The sequence below is a fragment of the Morchella importuna genome, assembly GCF_003444635.1.
Source record: "Morchella importuna strain M04M26 chromosome Unknown Morimp01GS013, whole genome shotgun sequence".
NCBI lineage: Eukaryota > Fungi > Ascomycota > Pezizomycetes > Pezizales > Morchellaceae > Morchella > Morchella importuna.
The window spans coordinates 157,048-182,647 of record NW_025763410.1 but is presented as its reverse complement, the minus strand read 5'-3'; the positions used below and the strand labels follow the sequence as shown (position 1 = coordinate 182,647).

General features: G+C 46.2%; 8 protein-coding genes across 8 annotated transcripts; 2 read left to right on the top strand and 6 right to left on the bottom strand.

Moving 5' to 3' along the window:
• Positions 1–7,382: 7,382 nt before the first annotated feature.
• LAJ45_04972 (uncharacterized protein) lies at positions 7,383–7,783 on the bottom strand (the record flags this gene model as incomplete). Its single annotated transcript, XM_046114546.1, has 3 exons — positions 7,383–7,476; positions 7,536–7,633; positions 7,694–7,783. The coding sequence occupies 3 exons, from the start codon at positions 7,781–7,783 to the stop codon at positions 7,383–7,385; spliced, it is 282 nt and encodes a 93-aa protein (XP_045972095.1).
• An 899-nt stretch (positions 7,784–8,682) lies between these two features.
• LAJ45_04971 (uncharacterized protein) lies at positions 8,683–9,470 on the bottom strand (the record flags this gene model as incomplete). Its single annotated transcript, XM_046114545.1, has 3 exons — positions 8,683–9,061; positions 9,218–9,294; positions 9,405–9,470. The coding sequence occupies 3 exons, from the start codon at positions 9,468–9,470 to the stop codon at positions 8,683–8,685; spliced, it is 522 nt and encodes a 173-aa protein (XP_045972094.1).
• Positions 9,471–12,327: 2,857 nt separating this feature from the next.
• LAJ45_04970 (uncharacterized protein) lies at positions 12,328–13,572 on the top strand (the record flags this gene model as incomplete). Its single annotated transcript, XM_046114544.1, has 3 exons — positions 12,328–12,501; positions 12,612–13,110; positions 13,208–13,572. The coding sequence occupies 3 exons, from the start codon at positions 12,328–12,330 to the stop codon at positions 13,570–13,572; spliced, it is 1,038 nt and encodes a 345-aa protein (XP_045972093.1).
• A 1,299-nt stretch (positions 13,573–14,871) lies between these two features.
• LAJ45_04969 (uncharacterized protein) lies at positions 14,872–15,242 on the bottom strand (the record flags this gene model as incomplete). Its single annotated transcript, XM_046114543.1, has 2 exons — positions 14,872–15,030; positions 15,111–15,242. 2 exons carry the CDS (start codon positions 15,240–15,242, stop codon positions 14,872–14,874), a joined length of 291 nt encoding a protein of 96 aa, XP_045972092.1.
• Positions 15,243–16,165: 923 nt separating this feature from the next.
• On the bottom strand, positions 16,166–16,750 carry LAJ45_04968 (uncharacterized protein; the record flags this gene model as incomplete). Its single annotated transcript, XM_046114542.1, has 2 exons — positions 16,166–16,672; positions 16,742–16,750. The coding sequence occupies 2 exons, from the start codon at positions 16,748–16,750 to the stop codon at positions 16,166–16,168; spliced, it is 516 nt and encodes a 171-aa protein (XP_045972091.1).
• A 2,346-nt stretch (positions 16,751–19,096) lies between these two features.
• On the top strand, positions 19,097–19,794 carry LAJ45_04967 (uncharacterized protein; the record flags this gene model as incomplete). The annotated part of the gene is made up of 3 exons (XM_046114541.1): positions 19,097–19,288; positions 19,351–19,625; positions 19,680–19,794. The coding sequence occupies 3 exons, from the start codon at positions 19,097–19,099 to the stop codon at positions 19,792–19,794; spliced, it is 582 nt and encodes a 193-aa protein (XP_045972090.1).
• Positions 19,795–21,322: 1,528 nt separating this feature from the next.
• LAJ45_04966 (uncharacterized protein) lies at positions 21,323–22,159 on the bottom strand (the record flags this gene model as incomplete). Its single annotated transcript, XM_046114540.1, has 2 exons — positions 21,323–21,973; positions 22,031–22,159. The coding sequence occupies 2 exons, from the start codon at positions 22,157–22,159 to the stop codon at positions 21,323–21,325; spliced, it is 780 nt and encodes a 259-aa protein (XP_045972089.1).
• A 1,380-nt stretch (positions 22,160–23,539) lies between these two features.
• Positions 23,540–25,140, bottom strand: LAJ45_04965 (uncharacterized protein; the record flags this gene model as incomplete). The annotated part of the gene is made up of 4 exons (XM_046114539.1): positions 23,540–23,820; positions 23,876–24,391; positions 24,448–24,580; positions 24,703–25,140. The coding sequence occupies 4 exons, from the start codon at positions 25,138–25,140 to the stop codon at positions 23,540–23,542; spliced, it is 1,368 nt and encodes a 455-aa protein (XP_045972088.1).
• Between the last annotated feature and the right edge of the window lie 460 nt (positions 25,141–25,600).

The following is a 25,600-nucleotide window of genomic DNA, read 5'->3' as shown; positions in this document are numbered from 1 at the left end:
CGTGGGACGAGCAGTAGATGCCATAGCTAAATTACTCTTTCGCTTGCTTTCTTTCTGTCTCTCCTAATTGATTTGATGTGTTACAGCTTCGTGGAAATGCTGTTTTGGCTTTGCTGTCTACACGAGACGAGGACACATCAATCAATCAATGGAATTGCCGATGTGTATATATGAAGCGTCTCTACTAGCTGATTCTGCCTTGATTTAATTGTATGTATGTAGGTAGAGTAGCTATTGGTAGCTGCTGCTGATGATGATAATAAGCCACTGTCCGTCCACCCGTAGATCCCCTATGCTGCATGCAATACGGGAAAGTGAAGAAAAGGGAAATGCAGGAACCAAACCAGATGAAATCGCCACCCAAACAAACGAAATTTGCGAATTATGTTATGCGAGAAGAAGAGGCATTGTCGGACCGCAAGGTGGGGCGAGGGGGGAGGGGGGGTTATTTGATTTGGCTTACTGACTATTTGGTCTGGTTGGTATACGCCGGTGTAAAACGAGCGAGGTAAAGTAAGATCGGAACACTACGAAACGAAACGAAGGAAGGAGTATGCGGCGTGGTGTGTATGAGCTGAGAAAACGACGGGAGGGGAAATCGAAAAGAAAGAAACAAGACTGTAAAGGAGAGACAGTGGTTCGGATGGGGGGATGACGAAAGGAAAAAGGGAAAGGGACCGTGATGTGTGGTGAGCGAGTGTGAGTGAGTGAGGAATGTTTCGAGTGAGTGAGCAACCTGAAAGATGGGATGGTGTCGACTCTGAGCCACTAAACCCGAGTTTGGAATCCTAGCAGCAGGCTCCCACTAACGGCAGTGGACCCCCCTACCCTGTCCCTGGCATGACATCCACTACTCCGGCAGCTGAATGGTTCTACAAAACCAACAAATAGGACCTTCCTCGGACCTTGCCATTCAACATTGTCTTCTGTTTGGAGCCTCATTCTGCTCATGGTCTTGATTGCGAACTGAGAACGCGTAATCTCTAGTTTTCTAAAGTACATGTACTTGCCACTCGTGATCAGAGACTTCGCCGAACGGACCGGATAAACTTGAGAGCTGAGATCTCGATTCTCAACGGGTATCATACATAGGGATAGGGGGACCCCGGAATGAAGTTCTCCAGGAGTAATTACTCTATTATGCAAATGCGCACATCTCAACTTTAGTCTACATGTATGTGCTCTAACGGGCACCCAGTACTTTAGACGAGTTACCTAGTCCGCCCTATTAGAGTGCATATTCCACCCTAAAAACACATTCATAACACTCGCATAACCATCACTGTCACTGTCACAATCGGGTATATCGCAGACATCACAGATGCTGCCACCACCACCACCTCCTCCTCCACCACTACTCTGCTCGACGTTTATCGCTCTTTCTCTCCAGCACTCATTTCATCCCCTTTAATTCCTCTTGGTCTTCCCGTTATTTGGCCGTAACAGTAACAGCACCATCCTTTATTCCCTGCTCCCTGCACCCTGCAACCTCCTCCTCGCTCCTTTCCCACTTCTTCGGGCTCTGCATGACGCAAGGCACCGAAATAATGGGAAACTCACGTCACCAATCGCCAAAATTAGTCGAAAACCGTCAATGGTCAGGAAAGTTGAAAACTGTTCCTTGCGTGATGACAGCTACAGACGTAGGTACGCGGATTGAGACGCTATGCCGTTTCATTCTGTAAAAACAGATCGGAGAAGCGAGGGGTACATACATGTAGGCATGGCATGGCCCCAGGCGCAGGTACCATCACGATCATATCTATCAGGCAAGCGCAGCAATGTAATACAAAATCCGTCCCATGTGCCGCATCCGGCGCAAAACCTCTACATAGCAGCAACAACGAAAATTTAATATCAAACTTCTCTAAACACCACCTACATACCCGTCCGGCCGGAGAATTTAGACGACCGCGGGATAACCGAGTCTCTGGGAGAAACCGGAGGTGGTGGTATGTATGAAGGAGATGCGTATCAGGAAACCAACATCCTGAAAGGCTTGGAGTTCATAAGCGGCCCGAGCACTTCCACTCTCCTCTACGACATCATCATCGCCGTACCCAAATCCTTGTAATTAAGAAAGATTGAACCGGCCCCTTGGGATTTCTCCTCTATAATGCTTTACTCTGGACTATAGTAGGCAACTACTCTAAATAAAATCGCTCACTGTAGGCCCTTAACCCGCGGATCGCAATGGGGGTGGCATGACCAGGAATCGAAGCGCTCATGTGGGATGCCTTTGAAGAACTCAAGTGAAGTTACATGCCTACATATATGTATTGACATTATTATTAACCTGTTTACTCGAGGACTTTTGACCGGTCAGGGAATCAGCTATCAACGTGCGTGAGCACAATAGCCGGACATCTCTAGTTACAAGTCTCTAATCGCCAATTCCGCAGCGCTGTAGGCAGCCGCTGGTTCACCCGCGCGCTCGGTAGTGGGGTACCAGACAGTGCAAATGACCGTCCTGGGAAAAGATCAGAGAGACTTGTCCACTTTATTCCACTTGTTCTAAAGTCATAGCCGCGCCGGGTTACCTACTACCGGTTCCCGGAGATAGAGGTCGTTTGTGCATGAAAGCTTACTTTCACCTCTGTCTGTTTTGGACGTCACGCGCAGGGTGAACTTTTTATTTTATTTTTTGGTTCTTTCTTTCTTCCGGTTAACCGCAAGTCACAGGTTCTTTCGGTATCTAGCCAAAAAGAATAGTGGGGTATGGTTTGGATGAAGCGATTGATAACAGCTGAAGAGGAGAACAGGGTTATTTATATTTTATTTTTTTATTTTTTTAATTATACTTCCCTAGATAAAAGGAGTCACAAGACTACTTAATTCTTGTGCCCGATTATTTCCAGGGGCCCGATGGCTACGGCGGGTTTATTTGTATTCAAATGACACCTAGGCTGGGATCTTTTACGCATGCTGGAAGTTCAGGATCTCGGGATTGGGTGGCTTACAATTCTGACTTGATGCGGTAAATCACAATACCTATTCTCCCTGGCAGCAGTTCAAGCAGGCAACCACCCAACCTACTCTACCTCTCATAAAGTTTTCCGAGCCAAACTTTAACTCACCCTCCGGGTTTGCCCTCCATTCAGGGAGCTTCCGGAGTGCGGCTATCCGTAAGGAAGCTTTCCCCAGATAAGGAACTATGTTGCTTTTTGAACAATATGAGAAAAGCTAGATCAGGAAGCCGCGGCCGACCGTTACTTACCAACTGGGTTCTGTCTTCCTTGCGCCATACGGGTACCTAAATCAAACTGAGACTCACGTTGAGGGCCGTACTACATGGTTTACTTCATGTCCTGTCACTCGCTCGAAGAAATGATCTGCGCTAGTGGTGAACAGGAGGCGGAGCTTGTATAGGTATTACATAGAAATGTTATTGGGGAAATTTGGCCCGTATACTACTCAATGGCTGGCAAAATCCGCCCTTAATGACCATGTTGGTGATATTCAGCCTCTATCAATCAGCTTAATTGTAAAACTCGACGAAGAGGGAATCGCAACCGGAGCTCTCGTATATTACCTCACGTGTACATACACGTGCGGGGAAGGGAGGGTTTCAAAGCCCTATTTATTTCATTTTTACGAGGGACCTCCGCGATCGGATATCAGCGATTATATGTCCGTGCACGGCCTGGAGATTTCTTTTTCCCCCCTGTATGTATTACATGAACATTTTGCTAGGACCACGTGTCAGTGGCAGTAATAAATTTTTTACTCATTCATTCTTTCTTTTTGTCGGGATTGCCGGGCTTGGTGAGGCTGTTTTGTGGGGTTGAACTTAGCGTAATCATGGTGTGTCACTCGGCCGACTTGAATGAGTTGCTCTAAATCACACCTCGTTGCCAAGCCTCACGTTTGGACGTCATGTCAGAATTTTGATCGACGCCACTTACATATCTTTTACCTTTTTTGGCTTATAGTTGCCCCTTTGCAATTAAACCTTTCATACATGCGCAGTGGGCACTCTGACACTGAATGCGTCGAAAACCACTGTTGATTTCAAATCCTCTCATCCCTTTTCAAAAATTGCTTTTGATTCTACATTGAAATTGATTACATGCATATGTATATCGGACTGTATATTTGAAAGACACACCCTAGTAGGAGTGGAAATGCATCAATTTTGACGTTTCCCATACAAAAAGTTGCGAGATACACATTATTTGATGCAATAACCGCACTACTTTGTGTTAAAGGCATTCCTGTCCCATTACCGACACTTTACCGACACCTTTATTGATGCATTTACCTGTTAAAGGCAATAAAATACGACTTTACTGACTGTTTCCGGGGTTTCCTGTTTTCCAATGAAGCCTCCCCTCTAGATCTCGAGATAGTTGAGTCCCCAAATAGAATATTTCGATGGGGTCATCAAATGGTATCTGGCATCAATGGGCTTGTAACAGTTGGGGAATACAATTTCATTTTGGTGGATCCATTGTTTGGCATATACATACAGGCAGTTCTGACTTGATGCTCCTGGTATAATAGTAGGATGCTCTGTTATGATTCGTTTTATTGGCGGTGGCTTTGGTCAATCATGTGAAGCATCACCGGTGGCCGAAACTTATCCCCCCCGTGTATACACCCAAAGTGTGTGACAGAAACGTGACAGGTAAAGGCGTCAGTAAAGTCGTTGGTAAAGTCATTTTTAATATCATTTTATCGTCTGTAAAGTCGTCCGATTTCCCTTAAAACGACTTTCCCTCTGCCAAAATATTGACATTACCCACGTAAATCCAAGCTCGAAAAACGACTTTACCGACGACTTTACTGAATATTCTAGGTACACATTTCCATTCCCCCTAGAGACAAATATCTAAAACTGTAGGTAAAAGGCTGTTTTGTTAATAAAATTGACACAAGATTGCTCTCACAAGATACTGAATGTCGTGATTCGATTCACATCGCCCAAAGCTGCACGAATACTCCAGAGCTAGATTTCAGATCACATGGATTGAACCCCTCAATTTCAAGTCTTTAACACAATAAGCATTGGCGAGTATTAGCAGTAATATGCACCCTTTTCTATTAGAAAGCTAGAACCGCATAATATAAAACCAATATTACAATTCTTTATTAATTAACCTTTTGGTATAATCCTCACTTCCGACGACTTACTGGACTTGAGGCTGCGTGGCAATTCAATACAGTTTAATGAACAGAAAATAGTATACATATATGGGTGTCGTTCTAGGAAAACCGTCCGCACAGCCAAATCCTTATTCCGAAAAACCACACAACTAATAATATAAGCTCCAAATTTTCCTAAAGCTTAGAAAACCTTGGTAAGAGCCCAGGATTGATTTTTCGGTCATTGGTTCCATCAATTGGAGCCTGTAGAGTGCCGTAGCGAACTGGTGAGGCCTTGTTGCGTTGCCACACATGTACCCTTTTTCTAGATCGACACCAATATTACAACCTATGCACCCACCAAACCCTCGTAAAGATTTGGTGGGAAGGTATTGTAATTTGACAATGTACAAGTAGAGATCTATGTTAGTTCCAGATGCCCCTATAGACGTGTCTATGATACGCTTTGGCTCCCAAACATACTAAAGCTTAACCTGAAGCTGGAATAATCCCGTAACTTGTATATATGATCAAGCTATGTAAGCAAGTATATATCTATTGTTTATCTCACGCTCCTATTCTCTTCTGCGCCTAAAGTCTTGCTCTTAGCCAAATTCCTGATCTTCAAATCCAGGGACTTTACATCACATATATATCCTCGAGATCGATATCTAAATCTACACCGACCTCAAGGCCTACCACTTGTATACCCGTCACCCCGATTTAGCCCAAGTTTTAGAAGACTCCTCTACTCGGCCGTTAATTAAAAGGTCGGAAATTTTAGTAAGCATTTGGTTGCAACGATATCCGACCATTTAATTAACGCGCGAGTAGTGTTATCTGATAATCGCACAGAATCCCGGGGGGGGATCGATGAGTTCATGCTCATTTTTGTTAAGCAATTTTTGACACGGTAGAAAAGGCTAACGCGTGATTGAGATCCGAGGGTTAAAGATAGTTTTAAAGGGTATAAATAATAAAATCGGTTCTATAAGACTGATAAATAAACCGATCAGTTAATAGTACCGTCAAAAATGCCGTCAAATAATTATAAAATTATCACGCGCTAGCGCCTCTCAAATCGAGTGATAGTTCATGAAAGGGTTTTCTCCAATCGTAAGATTATTGGGGTGGCACTTATACAGCATGTAGTTAGCAGAGTATGAAGTTATTTTAAATTTATGTACTCATGATTTTTGATCGCGAACGTATTCCTAGGCTCTTCTTTGATCATCAAACGTGGGGCAGTAATAAGGTATATGTTGTTAGACTAATCAATCGCGATTCGCTCCTCACCAAATTATCCTTGAGTGCTCCTACCTTCCATATATCCCTTTATTCCTCAATTCTGCCGCCCAATTCCCAAGATAGTCTCCATACGACATATCTTCATGTATTATCACTCGTGTGTGTTATGTAAGCACATGCGAGCAATGTTTGTCATTAGTTTGGCAACACAAACAAAACAAAGTACAGAAGATAATATTGTAATCACGCTAAGGTACGGATCCAGTTAATTGGTTTTATCGAGAGACTACAGCCCCTTTCACTATATTGTTCTTATTGTCGTAAAGACTTCAGAGCTTTACGTTGCTCGCGGTCGAAGCCGAGACAACGAAACACAAACAGTAGCCAGACGTCGTTCTGCCTAGGCTTAAGCCACTTTCAGTTACTCTACTCGTGTTTTCACAGCGTTTGTGAACACAACCGGCATTACATACACACAAAAAATAGCCAAGACAACCTTTTTGTATGGCATGCAATAGCGGTGGTGTTCACAAACGCTATGAATAGACAAGTACATCCCATAAGACTAAAATAGAACTTAGGTACAAATACATGACAAAGTATTTCTGGCCACTACGACGTACATTATAACACGCGACGGACGATGCGTCACGCACAATGCACGTGGAGATGGAGGACACCTCACAGGACATCGTGGAGCTACCTACGAGGTACAACGCGGGCTGTCATGAACAAGACAACCAGCCATCTATCAATTTCAGGACAATCAATCAATCAAGTTACTCGCAGCGGACGACTTCAAAATCAAGACTTGAACTATATATATTGATCTAGAGATTTCCCACAAACACAATGAAATATCTTCATCACTCAAGGCTCACTCGTTGTTTCTGCAATGGCGCTAATTTACACCAAAAATTTCATTATGACATTACAATACACCATAGGTGCAAAAGAAAGTAAAAAACACCACCATGGCCTCAAGTTCCCTGTTGATTCTCGAATGAGGATATATGTAAGATCAAAGTAATTTCAGCCGTAGATATCAACTATGATTGACCTCCACCGCTGATCCATGCAGCCCATGCAGCCTCAAGACACCCCGAATCGGAGTCGTCACAATATTTCGTATTGGCGTATTTCCTGTACTATTATTAGCAAACAAAGCTAACAAAAAGTTACCCAATGAGCCCGGTTATTACATGAACTCGTGACATTTATCTATTCCAGCCGGAAGCTCGGCCTCAGTGGACCTCATATGCGAGTCGAATTGTTTGTCCATCTTCATACATTTTATGGCCTAGGTGCTGGTATTAGAGATAGGCTCAAGTGAGGACAGAAATATGAATAGGAGACTCACTTCATGATCAGAAGTACCAGTGTAGCCTTGGGGAGCTGCTTGGACAAGTGCAACTACGAGAGCAAGAATGGCGAAAGTAGGGAACTGCATTTTGAGCGAGGATTGGTGATTAAGAGCTAGAAGTATTGGAGAAATTGGATTGATGATGAAAGAGAACCGCAACGACGAGAAATCATCCAGGTATTTAAATCCCTAGCTACTCTAGGGATATGAGGAGAATGAAAAGAAAACACAATCCTAATACAGTCCTGAGTGGGGTTCAGATACGTGGCAATCACCATCATGATCGACCCGTGGAAGGAAAGACGGCCTGCATGACATAGAGATTGATTTGCGGAGTTTAACAAAAATAAGCTCATGATCTAGATCAAGTTAAGCCGTTGTCTCAGTTGAGCTTCTGTGTCGGGCCGGGACAGTGCGCGGAGAGACGTCCTTATCCTGTTCGACGCGCCGGTTCTTCTAGTTGGATTTATAACTTATCGTGAGTATACGTTTAGAAAGATGCAATGTCTGCTCTAGTCATAAGCTTACGTATATCATGATATAAGAAAAGCTAACTGAAGCTTCGAAGCCGAGTAAATCTGATGCAATTAATTGCGCAAACAGAAGAGATCGTGAGTGCATGCATGTCTTACTCCGTCCGAAGGATCCTTACTACTGGTCACTAGTGAAAGCCACCTCACCTAATTTAGGCTACGGAAGCTGGTTAGCCTGGCCTTGCATGTCAACTCCATTGTCGTTTAACCAACAAGCCAATAAATCGACACAATCAACGAAATATACAAACTTCCGACCAACCACATCATGAAATAGGAATAGACACGAATGACTAATAAGGCCGAGCAACAAATGGATGCTAGTAAGAAATCTAGTATGTATTAAAAAGTAACTCAAAAAAGAGCCAAGGATGAGAAAATATGCTTTTGCTAGAGTTCTCATCCCTAACCTAAGAAAAAAAATATATACAATTGCAAATGCAATCAATGCTATCATGGTTGAGCACACGGCCTGTTATTCTTCCAGTCGTCATGCGTGCACACATTTGTAGGCTTTCCATCTTTATCTCTATTATTTTGCTCCCTTTCCTTGCGCTCCCTATCCTCCCTTTCCCTCCTCTCACGATCTTCCCTCCGCTCCCTATCTTCCCTCTCCCTCCGCTCCCTATCGGCTCGTTCTTTCCGCTCCCTAAACTCCCTTTCCCTGCGCTCCCTGTCTTGGTCACGTTCCCGCTTTGTCAGTTGAGAGGTGCCTAGGTCAGACGCTTCAAGCTGTTTTAACGTGGCTTCAAGACAAGGCCGGGGGTCGCTCGGGATCGCTGTTCCAGGCTGTGGCGCAGGCTTCAGTCCGCATATATCGACCGCGCGGTTCCTGAACGGGTGTCAGTATTATATATAGCTCATTTGTATTATTATATTATATGTATCAGACTGGCTAATAATCTTGGTCTTGGCGAGAAAATTAATAGGGTATCTAATTGTCGACCAATAAGATTCTCGTGTAGAAGGGGATATAAGGAGCAATCACCATTTTTCTGTGCATTCTGCTGGAAAAGCTTCATTCTGGTCCATCTTGAATATGTCCTCGCATCGTTTATTTGATGCCTAGAGATTTGTTAGTCTAGTTCAGCGTCGTTCATTAGATTGATGATATGGAACAGGTGCTGTGCTGGGAGACTTGCATTTGCATCATGATCAATTGAATGAGTATGGACCGGCATTGCCTGGACGACTGTCGTGGCAGCGGTGAGAACACTGAGGACAATGGATTCGAGCTTCATTTTTAGAACAAAAAACTTCTGGATCTGGATCTGGATCTGGATCTAATGGATAGATAAGATATGGGTAGTGAGGGCCAAAGTTTATAATCAAAGTTGAGTCGATTGATGAGAGCTAGAAGGCACGATCGATAGAATGAGACTGATGGGACTGAGATCGAGCAGGTAGGCTGTGTGCTATTTAAGCATCAAGGAAAACGAAAAGAAAGAAAGAAAGAAAAGAAAAAAATTTTCTTTTTGAAAGATTAATTAATATTACAGTTAAGCCAAGAACGGATTGACTGAATTAGCTACATGGCGAATATGTCGCGGCGATGAGTCTCTAGAGAGATAATCAAGTCGAAGTGAATTCGAATAAAAAAATGCTTTGGGCTCTGCCATATGGGGGGTACGTGGTGGTGGTGGTGGTGGTGGTGGTGGGTGAATGGATCTGTATGTGGGGCTCACCGCGCGCCGAGATTTGGAATTCCCCAGCAAGTCACGCAGAAGACATGTGCACCTGCGCTGTAATCTGATATGGGATGGCATATGGTCAGACGTCAAAAGGGAAAGGAAAAAAAAACCGTTCTGTTTCGCACCGATGTGTCTGTTTGGGAATAAATAACTATATGTGTGTGTCTAAACTCACTCGATCGCCTTTCCCGCCGACCAAAACCGCGGTCCGAACAGAAACATCAGACGAGGGGAAAGCTTTATGGGAGAAAGAGAGCGCATTGATGCACCTGGTACGTATCAATCAGCATATCACTCAGACTTTCTGCAATCAAGTGTTTGAGATGTTTGGTTTAAGCTCACGAAAAATAAGATTGAGAATTGGCCACATGCAGTTAAACAGCTAGCGAGTGTCTCACCCTAGCCCTGTGATCTCCCACAAATCAATGCCAGGGAACAAGCACGGCTGGCCGGTCGTGTGAACACTAGGAAATAGTTAGCCAGGTGTTTATGGACTGGAGTATCGGTACTTCATGACGTTTTCGAAGACGACCGTTATTGAGTGCCATATAAAAATATGGATTTGGCGCGATATATAGGTATGTAATAGCAGTCGCATTTGGAAACGTCACGCATCTAGGGGTATGGAGAGTAGTTGCTCTACTCTACCTAACGTACCTACATTAGTAGCATCCCCTTTTCTCGGAGGTTTCCTTTTACTTAAGTTTTGATTTGCGTCTTATAATAACCGACATATAACTGATTGTTTCAGACACTAGGGCAGCTCCCACGACGTCCCCACTACACTCTGCTACTAAACTAAAGTTAACAAATCATTAATGAGCCGGAGAGTTGTCCGTAGCGAAGGGAGGACACGTCCAAGATACATTCCTACCTATTGCCCCGTCTACAATCTAGCCCGACAAGCACAGGAACGTGCCACGCACGGAGATACAGAGCGAGTGGAGAGACTGCGATTCAAAGCCGACATTTTGTATTACGCGAGACGCTAATCTATGTATGACTGCACAGATCTCTATGTCTGTGGCAATTCTGCATGACCTTTTGAAATCTGTCTCGGATAGTTACACTGTTCATATCGCGATACCGATATCCATAGGTTTTTGTTTTTTCCTCCTATCTATCCGTCCGTGGTTTGGGAGCCGGAGCTAGCTACAGATACTTGCGGCGGTCCGGCAGAGTGTGTAGTAAGGAGAATCAGCCAAGAAAACCACCAGCCTACTACAGTAGTTTAACTAGCTACATCTAGTTTTCCTATTGGTTAATCCTGCTTCTACATACACATACCTGTTCGCTAAAACTCTCCGCGCAAAACAACTGTTTTTGACCACCTGTTATTTTAATTCGGAGAAACACATCATATCACTGGGCCATGGGGGCAAACTCTCATATTCCTCTTGAGATTTTTAGGGTTGAGAGTCAACAAGGCCAGCCGGTCGGAAACATATAAACCTGGACTCAAGGCTTTGATCGGATCTTGATGTGCGGGATCTGTCAAACGAGTGAAAACAAACGACCCGTTCTTCTTAGACACGGACAAGCACTCTAGGCCTCGCACCATTTTCTCGGTGAATTAAATATTATTTTTTTTTACAATTGGGATACCAACACCGAGGATGTTGATACATTCTGTGCGTTTTTCTCGAACAAGATGTCACGCTTTAATACAAGAATACATACTCTTATTCATCCCGCGGTACCTCGAGCTAGGCAATTAGTACGACCCGACAAAACGGCCCCCAATGTGCGTGGGGTTGTACTAACTTTATATTATGAGGTGTGAAAGTAAAAGGGGAAATACATAATTGATTACTCAAGGTAATCTGACTTTTGCTTCAGAACGCCCCCATTGGATGGATATCGATATTGGGCGTGGGCTGCGTGGTCTTTGACCTGTATTGGATTTTTCTCCTCGGTCGGTGTTTTTGTTTCAGCGTTTCAAGGCCAAAGATCATGATCATTTGATCTCGAGCCTGAATACATTGTGAGGGAATAAATGATCCTCGAGTGACAGCTCATGAACATAGTCCCACAGAATATCTGTGGCCCCCCTGGCAGCACGGGAAACCATAATATCCCGATGTGCCGCAACGAGTGACGAACGATGATCCGCACGCACCCGATGCGGGGAACGACGTCACGCGACATGCCGAATACGGGAAGACGCATCTGGGCACTGGCCAGACAGCCAGGAGTTGTTGGTTGGGGGAATTTATATCAGAACATACATAATATTAACAACGTCGATAACTTATCGCCACCTCTCTACAACAGCCCCTCCCTCCCTCCCTCCCTCCCTCCCTCCCTCCCTCCCTCCCCCTCTTCGATCTCTTCGGGTGGTTTTTCTTTGGGGACTTTCTTCCTCTCTCTTTCTATAGATCTAGCTGTCGGACTGGACTCTGACAATATGACGAATAATCAGCCTCGGACAACCCCGCCGTTCTGGTCGTCTTTCCAGTCACCCTCGATAAGCCCTCCGTCCGTGAGGACTCCGCTGCTACAGCCCGTACCGAGCACAGCAGACGAGGTGCCATTTTGGCGGCACAAGCTACCTCGCGCAGCATGGGCATATCCGCTATATGTGAGCTTCACTGAACTGAGTTCTGTTCTTTTACAGCAGAGAGACTACAGAGGAGAAGCTTGTAAAGTAGCTGGAGGTCGCTAATACTACCCCCCCCACCACCAACTCAGGGAATCTACTACCTCCTCGCCAACCCCCCACTCCTCCCCCCACTCCTCTCACGCATCGTCCCCCTCCTCCTCCTCTCCATCTTTGTCCTCACCGTCACCTTCACCTTCCTGTACCTGCCCCAAGTAGCCGTCCTCCTCTTCTTCAATGGGCCCCTCGCCTTCGCCAACGCCGCCATCCTATGTCTCTCCGAAGCCGCCGCCATCATAACCTTCGTCGCCGAGAACTTCATGACCGAGGAGAAGATCGTCGAAACGTTTGACGGCGTGCTCCTCACCGAGGCCGAGAAGCTCCCCGCGGGCCTCAGACTGCACATCTATGGCCTTATCGCCGAGTGCCGCGAGCTGCACCTAGGTAGTGAAGGGGCTCTGGAGAAGCTCGGGAGACATAAGAAGAGCCCGTATCTGAGGTTCTCGCTGAGACTGACGGTTGAGTTTATCCTGGAGCTGCCGCTGAACTTGATCCCGCTTGTGGGGCCGCCGTTGTTTATTGTCTTGCAGGGTATGTTTGCTGCCCTGTTCTCTCTACCCTACTGCACTCCCGCTCCCGCTCTCACCACCCCGGGGTGAAGTTTCTCGCTAACACAGTGACGGACTAGGATACCACCTCGGGCCACTATCGCACTACCGCTACATCCAGCTCGCGGGCCTCTCCGACTCGCAGAAGAGGGAGTTCATCGGCATAAACAGATGGCGCTACTGGCTCTTTGGGCTGGTGCATGTCATGCTGCAGATCACGCCCGTGCTGTCCATCCTGTTCCTGTTCACGTCCGCGGCCGGTGCGGCGCTGTGGGCCGTTGAGGACCAGAAGCGGCTGTGGTTTGGTAATGGCCCTGCAGGCGCGGATCTGGGTCCGGGTGCGGAGGTGGGGAGCGCGGGATGGTGGAAGAGGGTGGGGAGGGCGGCGAGGGGCGGGGGGAGGGTCGCGGTGGGAGGGTTGAGGGGCATGGCCGGTAATAACTAATCGTGTGTAGGTGGTCTGGAGTGTGGGCGAAATTGCGCAAGTGTGGATGGACAATGTTTGAGGCCGTGGTTGTGGCGGCGGCGGTAATAGTGGTGGTAGTGGTACTGGTGGTGATATGCATTGCATGAGGATACCCCCCCCTTTTTTTATCTTGTTTTCTTTATTTTTTTATTTAGCAGCACAGCATGGCGCTGGGTTTTTTTTATACGGGGTGGATTTAAATGGTTACGAATATTTATGCTGCATATGCATGTCGGTCGATTAATGATATATTATTGACATTTACTTTTTTATACTCTTTTCCGCTATATCCTGCCCGGTACACCCATTGTCACTGCGTACAAGTACAAGTATTCACTCAAGTATGTACCATATTTAGAGTCCGGGCATAAACACCCACCTACCCGCAACTCCCCGACTCAATATAACGTATCTACCCGTATATATCCATGCACCGTTGATTATCAACGAGACACAGCGGCGCGGCCCTTAATTCCTACCTTCTAGACCTACACCGGCCCATATATGCATACTCTCTCTGTCTCTCCACCACGTGCGAACCGAAAAACAAAGAGACCAAAAGACTGCTCTCATCCTTGGATCATAATCCTTCTCCCTCAATTACTAGGTAGGTACCTAGCTGTCGACTAACCTTTCCCCACAAAAACGGGTCCTAACGTCGTCTTTCACAAGCTATGTATGTACATACACGTGCAAAATACACAGACATGTATGTACTTTGACCCCCAAGCTAGCTATGTAGTAATCATCAACGCCTCCCCGCAAGTACCCCGAAGTCTCACCTCACCTCGAGCTCAACCCCAACAACTTTTCTAGAACTCCAGGGTTAGGTTTCCAGCAATACGAGAATTAACTAGAATCGAAAAAGACCCCTTTATCTGTCCGTTTATCTGTCTGTCTAGCTCCCGGCCCTGGGGATATACGTATAAAATGTATACCCATATACCCGCTGAAGGCTCATGGTCAGAGTCACACCAATCCCCGGGATATGTAGAAGCACACACCAATTCCCGGGATGACAAGAACACACGGCTTTAGCTACATAGAGCAGCTAGCTGCGGCGGTGCGCGACGGGAAACCTAGTATCTGGGACAAAGTCCACGCGACGATAGGTAGCTGCATAATCTAACTAACTAGCTAGTTAACCCAGGGCTTTGGAGAAGTTTTCATGTGGGATCGGCGTTCGGCGTGCGAATTAGTGAAGCGCTGGATATATATGGGTTTACCTATATACCTATTATAGCTACCCCCTATCATTCACGGGAATCTCTGGATCAATCATATCGGTCCTTCTCTCTCATGCTCATCGCTCATATGTGTAGAGAACCATGTACCATGAGCTGTTTCAAGTACTACGCCATGTGAGAAGAATAGCCATGGAACAGCACCCACCGTACCGCTGATACCTCGCGGCGTCCGAAGTTGATACCGGAGGAGCTAGCCATGGGAATTAACCCCTTAATCTTATCGATATCAATCACTCCCGAGCGTCTTATCATGATAGTAGTAGTACTTACCAAATTGTGGGGGGAAATGGGGGACACCCTGCTTACGCCTTCTGATATGGAATACACTCTCAATGATAGAAAACTTTCGATATAATCGGCGGGTAGAGCTTTCGCCTCTCCATGGGTGTTTATAACTTTCATCCTCTACCGCAAGCTCCCATTATGCCACTACCCCCTCTCCTCCCCTCTCCCCTCATTTATGGCTCTATCACCCCGCTTACCCCTTCCGCTTTCCCTTCTCGAGACATACAACAACAATCGGTCTAGGACATAGAGATATAGCCGTAGTGGGTTCCAAGGTACGACCTATAATCAATCATTTCTACGAGGAATGGTCCGGAGTACAACCATAGCTGTGATTCAGAAGCACTGTATCCGCTCGACCTTCACCCGGGAGATGGCGACTCGCACAAAAGGAGTAGAGCATGAAGGGTGGGTTTCGTCCAATCTATACAGCGTGCTTGAAGCGGAGTGATGAACGGCGGCGGCGGTGAGATTTCGTTATGAGCCCGGGGCCCGGTCTTCGAGATTCTTGCCCGCATAACATCGGTAGTCTGGGACCGCCAAAGGTATTGGCGCCTTTAAATGAAAAGAAAAACAATGTTGATTTTAACGGTTACCGGTAACGGGGAGATATCAAATCTACGCATGTACCTTCAATTGGATTTTATGAATAATAGTTGTGCCCGGGACTGTCGTTATCCAGGAGACTGTCTGCACTTTGTGTTCGCTTGAGGTAAGGACTTTTGGGGTTCCACTAGCAGCGTCCTGTGACCCCGGTGGTAGAAGTTTGGTAGTGTAGATTGGTGGTTCTGCCTGTGTTCAGTACCAAGCCTGGTCAGTTATACAAGTACGGCATTCCAATATAAGCTAGAACAGTGCAATCATAGATTATCACTCGTCATACGACCGGGGGGACGGTCCCGAGCTTTGCTCCCTCCAGGGGCTAGTCGCTTGATCGCACATTGACACGAAACAAATATTTGTTATGAGTGCCGGTTGGAGTGGTGCTAGATAGCCTTTATCTCTGAAGGTTGAAAAGTTGCTCTGGCCGGGTGCGTATGTTAGGCGCCGGGCCTCTGTATGTCCGCGGTGCCGACTGGCCCCGCCCAGATACAGCTTTTATAACCGCACTCTATCTCCTTTTCACACTCTACTCGTTCATACTCCCCATTTACCGTATCCTTCTGCGCCTCAAGCGCCCCGGCGCCGCGCCTACGAATTCGGAAATCGTCGTTGGCCGGGCCTACCGCAACTCGCTCAGGCGGGCCTTCCACAGCAACCGCTTCCTTCTCGCCAAACACTATATTTTCCATGATGATATACCCCCATAGGCCTGCTGCAAACGTGTTACTGTCTGGGATAGGTTGACGCGCAATAATCGGTGCAAGGTGTCTCCCGTCAGTCTCAGTTGAGGGGGAGGGGAGCGGGTGCTGCGGGAACAGCTCATCAGGACGGCATAAACTGCATAGGACCCCCGTCCACGGCGTCGACACCCAAACCGCCACGGTGTAACTATCTGACGGCGAAGCCACTCCTGCTTGCGGAAAGTGAAGTCGCTGCTGGTAAACCTATATCTAAATGACAACATTCATACTATGGTACAACTGTTGCGTAATCCTGCTCTGAAAGTCTCATACCCCAGTCATTCCTATGCTCTTTCAAAGTTAAAACCTCCAGGAACTTGCCAGATCCTATATCAGCCTTCTATTTGACTCAGAAGTGAAACCCGCGAGAATCGGAGAAAGCGAGTGATATACCATGCTTCACCTAGACCTCACAATGTTGTCGCAAACTAACCAGACCTACCAGCCATGAGGAGAACGGCAGGTTTAGCTGTTCATTTACTTATGTAGGAATACTTTTAACCTTAAATTTCCCAATTGGATCCCGAGTAATGCCCGTAGGTTTTTAAAACCATGGGGGGGAGAGATATATACCTGGACCACACGCTACTTGGGAAACGTGGACATACTCCGGCGTCTTGGTCCATAGATCGTTTACACTGTGAATCTATCCTGGAACCCTACTCCATTATGCATCCAATTATTCAGCCTTGACATTTGGATGATTACTAATCACCATATCCACCGGCGGTAGCAAATGGGGAAGCGCGTGCAGAACAAACCAAACAGTGTCTTTCGTTCTTCGGAGTTACGTCATGTCTCTCTCACGCGAGATAAAGACCAGTGAGCAAGGAGAGCAAACTTCCGAAAACAAAGAAAGAGCAAGGTTATTGATGACGTTGCCAGGGCAAGGTCAACGAGGGCATCAGCCAACAACAACAGCGATTGTGTACTGGGTTGTCTTTGTCGAGAAATCGCCAATGCTTGAACATGTACCTACACAGGACCTCACTCACCCTAGCTAGGTTCCATCCCTTTAATTGGGGGCTCGCCTTTGACATTTCCTCCACGTATGTCTGGGCATAAAATATCACTCATCCCTGTATCTCGGTCTCTCTAGACTTATGTACGTAGCTTTTATCACAGCTAGAGTAAATAGAGATAGAGACAGATTAGTCGATCGGGTTCTAATTCCGATTCATTAGCATGTAAAAAAAAAGAGGGAAATGGAAAGGTTGGACGAGTAGCAGTACCGAATTTGGATTTGAACGCATAGATATGGTTTATACAACTGTTGCTCAGTAGCTAGTGGAGAGAATAATGGCAATAATGTTTATTGTTATTAGTGATTTAGACGCCTTAGAAAGGGCACAGCTAAATAATAAAGACCAAGGAATAATCAGACCCTGTATGATAGTAGGTAGATAAGGTTTTTGAAGACTCTTACCTCATTGAGTAGTTTAAGGGCGAGATAGAAGTTCACCTTTGAAGCACCTCGTGCCCGCAAGAAAAAGCAAAACAGCGCTGCTGCCATGATTTACACCTTGAGGCTTTCCCGCATGGCTTCCGAGGAATCCTAAATGCAAAACCCGTTTGCCCACCGGTTTTCGGGTGAGACAATTATTGACCTGCAGCCAATATCCGCCCAGATAAAGCAACCCACCCAACTAGAGCATCTAAGTGTTTGCATGTGCAATTAATTTGATTGATTGAATTTCTTCTCTCACGGCCTGCAATTTTCGTCATTGAAATTGTGGCTTGTATTGGCGGATTATCTCCCAACCATCACCTCCGGCACTAGGACAGGCTTGTGGGTGCCGGTACGTGTGACGGAATAACTACGCGAACCATTTTTTTTTTTACTAAGGTTTCAGATAAGCAACCAAATAATCTAGCAACCACCACCACCTTTAAAGCTTCCGCTACTAATCGGTTGACAAATGCGGTTGTTAGCGAAATATCGACGCACACAGGAAAAAGTGTGTTGAATTGAGCCTTGTTGCCCAGAATCTTAGGCCGCCTATCCCTATCTTCCACTGGATACCACCGCAGTGATATAGTTTTGGAATTAATTGACGCTCTTTGCCGGCGGTTCTCGCTCTAGAATTTTCTTGAGGAAAGAACCTCCACCACCTGGTTCCCGGATGATAAATGACATCGCTGTCTTCTCGAGGGCCTCATTCACGGGCGACAGCTAAGCTTTTCACCACCTTGTGGCTGACCGACTAGTGACGTAGTAGCGTAGAAGAGCTGGGGGAGGCGGATGCGTCGGCAGTGGCTAAGTAGGAAATGATTGGTTACCATACTTTTGAAACCCGCCGATATGGTTTGTCGATTCCTGTTTTCGGGCTACAAGGAAGGAATATCGATCTCGGCCGCCTAAATGACGTGAGGTGTGGTGTGGGGTGAGGATAAGTAGAGGAAGAGGTGATCAAGGGTATGACATATTTCCTCTTCAGCTTAGGGTATATAAAACCCTCGTGAATGAAAGTATTCCCTTCCCATCGTCCTCATCCAGAAGTGAGTTTTCACAGCAAAAAACCCCTACCTCTTGCCTGCCTTGAGCTAGCAACAAAGTAACTCAATCAACCCGCCATAAATAACCAATCGTAATACTTTTCAACACAAATCCTCCAAAGATACTCAAAGATGGCAGCCGGTATTGCGAAGACGATCACCTGGTTGATTCGAACCCTCCAGTTCCTCTTCGCCATCATTCTTGTTGGAATCATCAGTTATATGATCCATGAGTACAGGGAGTTCAGGGACTTCAGACACCATCTGGGGATCAAGAACCCTGGATTCAAGCCACCCCGCGAACTCATCGTTCCCGAAGTCTTCGTATGACTCTTTTCCAGCTTTCAAGCTCATCTGTTCATTATATTGTCTAACGCAAAAAACAGTCGGTTCTGGCAATCTTGTTCACTGCATTCTCGATCATGGCTGTCTGCTTTCTCGGATACACCCTTCAGCTACTTGCGGCATTCCTCGACTTTGTGCTTTGGGTCGGATACCTTACCTCTGCTGGCCTTCTCCGCCATAACTACCATGTCAGAAGTAGCAGGAACCCACTACGCAACACCATCACCGATATGAGGCAAGAACGCGGGATGAATCGTCACGAACATCGCATTGGCGGGATAGTGAGATTGCTTGTTGCGTTGGTTCTTATTCAACTGTAAGTTTCTTTCGGTTTATCTTGAGATTGAATAATCGGAGCTTACTTAAGTAGTTTCCTGTTCACCTTCACTACATTCTTGTCCATGTGGGTTGCCAAGAGAGACAGAGATAACCGTGTAGTTCACGAAAAACCGCGTCGTAGCAACGCGCACACTCAGATTGTCTAAGTCAGTCTCATCATGGGTTGGGTTTCGGGGTGATGTCTGTTTTAAATACCTTTTTGATGAATTGATGATGCATGACGCTCTTTCTTGTTAAGGCCATGGTTAAGGTAGGTGTTAGGAGAGGTATATGTAGGCGTTAGGAGAGGTATATGTAGGCAATGAGAGGGGGGCATATAATTGCGTTGATGTTAGCTGTAATACTATCTTTATGAATTATAATTTTTATGTATTTGGTTAATTGCAGTACACACATGCATATGAATATATGGTGCGAGTGATATATGGTGCTGCGTTGCTAGCGTTGCAACTGGAATTTGTGAGAATGCAACTTCAGTGTCACCTTACACCACAATTCCAACAAGAGGTTTCGTTGAGATAATTATGTTGTATTACCTAGGATATGGTTCAAGGGGGTGCTTTCAAAATTTGGTAATTGTTGCTGTATCTACAAGGTCTTGTAAGCTAGCCTCCAGGTATTCTTGACAACCTGCGAGATCTTTAGTGGCTTACCGGCGGGTGCATTCCCCTGGTCTTATCCACCGTTCACTCCGGAAAATTACCCAGAATAAATCTATAACAGTAGTAATGCATTATCAAGAGTAGTGTTTGATATTACTAGGATAGAGAAAGACCGCCAGTGTAATAATTGTCTGGTCAGCCGTAGCCATGATGTTTTCCATTGCGTCCCTCATGTAAAATGACAATTCGTATTCGCGGCCGAAAACACTAGAAGCTTGTAAAATTTGCCAGAGAACTAAAAACCAATGAACTTCATCACAGAAGAGAGTACCATAGGAAAGGGTTTCACCTGTCAGGACAATGGCGAGATGCCCTCCGCTGTAGGTCTCGTTTTGTGGCTATGATGGTATTGACCTTGGGGGTGGAAACGTGTGTGGTGGATCAAGCCGTAGAATTTTAATCAGATAAGATTATTGACTGTATATACGTATACATTACATGTACATTTACCTTATACTGTAGATGTATACACATTGCATGTAACTTAAGTGCATTTCCTGTATTTAAGTACATCTTAGTACATGTACATGTAGTCATGCAAGCTGGCAAGTGTAATGATGATCTAGCCTAACCCACCTCGGCATTGATTTTATAGTTTCAATTTCGCGTCCTGTAGAGAACGTTTGAACTCATTGCAAACTATCCAGCCTTCGCCCCCCCCCCCCCCCTCTCACTCCAACCACACCTCCCTCTCCCAGTATCATCTTCCGTTGAAGGTAGATACATACCAGCGACATCTCAGTACAGCAGTGCCATCGAACACGCTAAAGGGGCGCTCAAGCCCAGAACAACCCCAACTTTTTGGTAGCAGATAAGTAATAAACCTCTCTATCGCGTACGCGTCCGATTTTTGCTCTGGACATGCGGTAACGGATAGCTTTCCAAAGTCATGATCGTATTTTCTATAAACGACAGCTGGATATAGATTTCCCCCCCAAAAAATTATAACTAAAGAAATAAACAAGAACTCCACAACCCGAAACAATAATAACCACCTCCTTCATTAAGAGGGTTAGTTCCTATGGATATAATGGACCCTATTGTCCTGGTTCATCAACTTATGCAATACCTGTATCAACCCTCCCAAACCAACCACCAGCGGAATCAATTGCCCAGTTGAAAACATATCATTCACTCCATGCACCTCATTCCACATGATTACACACTCCACTGACACAACTGACATAAACAGCAATATAATACACATTGCTGGTGTCCACTTATTCAACCTATCCGCCGACTCGGCTGCAACTTCCATGATTTCATCAATGCCCTTCTCGGCCTTTGACTGTGGTTCTAGGGGTGCCTGGCGCGGAACAGAGTGGTACAAAGTGCTGAATTTTGCCCGTGTATTACGCAGGTATTCTGGGCCGAAGTTCCATGCACTGTATCCGAAGAGGATGGTGTATATGAACGCAAAGAAGCAGGCGATGGCTTTGTTGGCTGTGCGAAACCAACCCTCAAAGAGAGGCTGCTTGCTGAATGCGAAGCCGATGGGGTCACAGGTCGCATTAGGGAGCGCGGCGAATTTATTGATTCCAAGGAACCAGAACCATACGGCGTAGCAGGAGACTGCCCAGTAGACAAAAAATCGAATCATTCCGCCCCAGGAGGTCCCTTTCCATTCGGATTTATGGGTGGCTTTGTTGGTTATTGTGGAGGCCTTATTTTGAAACTTATTAGCTGGGTTTTTGAGTGCTGGGTTGGATAGTTAACTTACACTTCCAACGACCTGAATGATGATGATGAAAGGATCAATGACATGTGGCTTCGGATCCTGGTTCGTATTCGCCATGGCCATAAGAGCTGCCAACATAGCGAGTTGGAACATGGTATTAATATCTCTCATTTTTGTGAGCTTTTTATTGTGAAGCCAGTTGGAGATGTATGTTGATAACCATTGTGCATACAAGCCAACCCTGATACCGAGTCCGTATATATCCTGGTTTCCCTCGAATCGACATGGCTCTAGAGCCTCTTTAGCTGAGCTGGAAGACTGTCGTTTCGCTTTCGAAAGGAGTGGAGATGCAGATACAGCTACTGAACTGAGCAGTAACAGGTAAGGAATTACTCTGACTAATCTCGATATATTGGATTTGGGGGTAGCCATGGTGGATAGGTAACGTTCGGTAGGATTATCAATAGCTAAGGGCTTGATCTTGTAACTACAGGATCGATTCAGTAGTTATATTCCCCTCCTGCCCCTCACTTTTGTTTCTCGTTTGCTTTTTCAAGTTCATATGGGGCGAAATCTTTGTCTGGCTGATCGAATAGGTAGACCGTGCCTCGAACATGCATGGTATCTGTAGACTGGCAGGCTATGCATGCTGCCAATGCCCTAGACACTCTACCTAGGTATCTTTAAAAAGTTTTTGTGGCTTCAGGAAACCACCACTCATAGGTGTTTTGTGTGGTGTTGGCATGCGGCTGAGCTAGTGATTTGCAATTGGGGTACCACAACATGATGTTGGTGCCTTTAGAGTTCATGGAGCTTATTTAGCGAACGCCAATATAGAAAAAAAATGCTTGATCCTACAGCATACATAGTTTGAGACAAATTGTATATCGCGATCAATCACTCGCGCCAAAAAATACTATGTAACCTGCCCTATCTGCTTAAGTTTAATACCTCAGAAGATGACTGATCGATTGCTTGTAAACTTAGCGCATCGGCTCAAACAAGGCATGGACCTGAGGATGAATGCGCCGCATTGAAATCACTACTCTTTGTGCTTGTGCTTGTAGACTGATACCGAGATAGGTTGCAAAGCACTCTGCAGACTCCCAAATCGGGCGGCTACCAAGTTTGCTGGGGTCAGATAAGATTTATTGCACAGCCGTAAGACCAGGGTCGATAAACATTATTTCAACCGCAATATTCATTCCCCTTTTTCTTTTTGGGAGTTATAAATAGGACATTGCAAGTTCAATCGGTCATGATTTTGTACCAATGCAGTGATTCTGTCACTAGAGTAAAGTAGAGTATGTATGTAGGACAGAAATAATCTTTTGATTGTGGTGGCTTTGATTACTCTGCTTACATGGTGGTACAGTAATGTTTTGAAAATACCTAGAAAACGTGGAAACCAATCACACATGGACTCATAGAATGTCACTCGGTATACAAAATGTAGAGATACATGGTATACTTACAGCACAAAAAGAGAGGAGATAATATACCCAGAAAGCCCCTTTCTCACGCAGCTAAACAACTACAGATCTATGCTCCTCAAGCCTTCAACTTCCACCTCCCCTTCTCTGCTGCGTCAAAGAATCTAACACCCATTACACACAACGACGCACCCAACAACAATGCGCCGTCATAGATGATCACATTCATGTATTCACTTGGTTTTCCCGATGATGACGAAGAATCAAGAATTGCACCTCCGACTGGGGAGCCAAAGAATGCGCCGATGCCACGGACGAAATACACAAAGCCATTGACGGAGGAATAGGCCTGGATCCCGTATATCTCTGCAATCACAGTCGGCAGCAATGCGTTGTATCCTAGTCCAACGTCAGCACTCGCTTTACCTAAAACTCCGAGAGAAATAACACTCACCTCCCGCCATCATCCCATATCCAATCACAAACGCAACCCATACCGCCTTCCCACCGCCCGCCGCTGCGGTTAACCACAGCCCCCAAACGCATCCTGCACTCCCCAGCATACCAACCACGATCATGTTCTGCCTGCCAATCACATCCGCCAAAGCCCCTAGCAGAATGCGACTAACCGTGTTCACGCCGTTGTTCAGTGCTAACAAGGCCGCCGCAAACGCGCTCGAGTACCCCAGCGTCGTAGAAAACGTCGTCAGGAAAGTCAGCGGTACAAAGTTCCCCGATGCCTGTAATAGAGCCGCGAGCGACTGCAATATAAACGTAGGTTTGCGCGCGAGGGATACATTGACGCGGGTGCGGCCCTGTGGACGACCGAAGCGCCACGAAGCGCTGAAAGAGATGGGGAGGGTGACGGCGAGGGTTAGGAGACCGAGTAACCGGAGAGTCCAGCGAAGGCCGACGGTGTCGAGGAGGAGACGGGTTATTGGGGACAGGACGAGACCGCCGCAACCAGCGCCTGTACGCGGCGGGTTAGTATGAGATGGGCGGAAGATTCAAGGGCAATATATTAACCGGATAGAATGAAACCCATGGCCGCGCCCCGGTGCTTATCAAAATATTCGGGCGCCATGGAAACCATGGGGAAATATAGCATTGAGGAACCGAGGCCATAGCAGAGCGACTGGGTGAGATACAGCTGCCACAGCTATTCCTCAATCACTAAATCTTAGTCCCGCAACTCACGATAATTATTGTGTATCTTTCAGGGGGCACAAGAAACGACTAAAACGTTTTTCTACAATTGCGACATTTCAAGGGACAACCTACACTCCGTGCTTCGCCCGCTGCCACCAATCCCACACTCATCATCACGCTCCCCGCAACCGTGACCCAGCGCACATCCTTCACCCGCGCAACAACCGGGTTAATGAATATACTTCCTCCCCACGTCAGTCCTGCTCCTAGAGTGCCCACAAATGCCACCGCAGCTAAGTTCTTAGCCTGCGATAGCGGCAGGGGCGTGGTAGAGGGCGTGGTGTAATATTCCTGGAAAATACCGTAGGACTGGTTGATGCCGATTGTCTGGAAGAACATGAAGAAGGTCGATAGGAGGACTAGAGCTTGTTTCTTACGTGTGGGCGGGCTGGCGGTTAGGGAGTATGTACCGGAGCCCGCATCTTCTCTTTCCTCTGCTTCGGAGGTGTCTCGAGATCTTGAGAGCTCTAAATCTTCCGAGCGGTGGCTGCGGAGTTGGATTGAAGACATCGTCAATTGATCTTTCGATTAATTAGATTAAAATAGTCAACAGGCACGAGAGCAGAACGGTAAATTTATAGGGCCGGCCAACTTACTTGCCCTCGGCTTTAGTTCTGGGAGTCATAATCGGCTACGCGGCAACTAGCTTTGTACAGGTATGTACTCTACTCTATCAACTAATATTAATTATGCAGCATTGGTTTGGGCACGCCGTACAGCTCCGCATGCAGTATTGATGTCCTGGGTTTGTAGGGGCTGGATCTACCCGTCTCTGCGGGGAAGCTGGTTATTGATTACTTTACTGGGGGTGGAAAGTTAGGATGAGCTGTGGCTTGGCACATGGGCTGTCACTCGCTGTGTCCTAGCGCGTCTAAATTATGTGCACGGTCAAGATTTAGAATGCGCAGTATCTAGGTGGTTTGAAGCTCGGAGGGCTCTTAAAACAAGTCTCAAGGGGCATAGAGAGAGG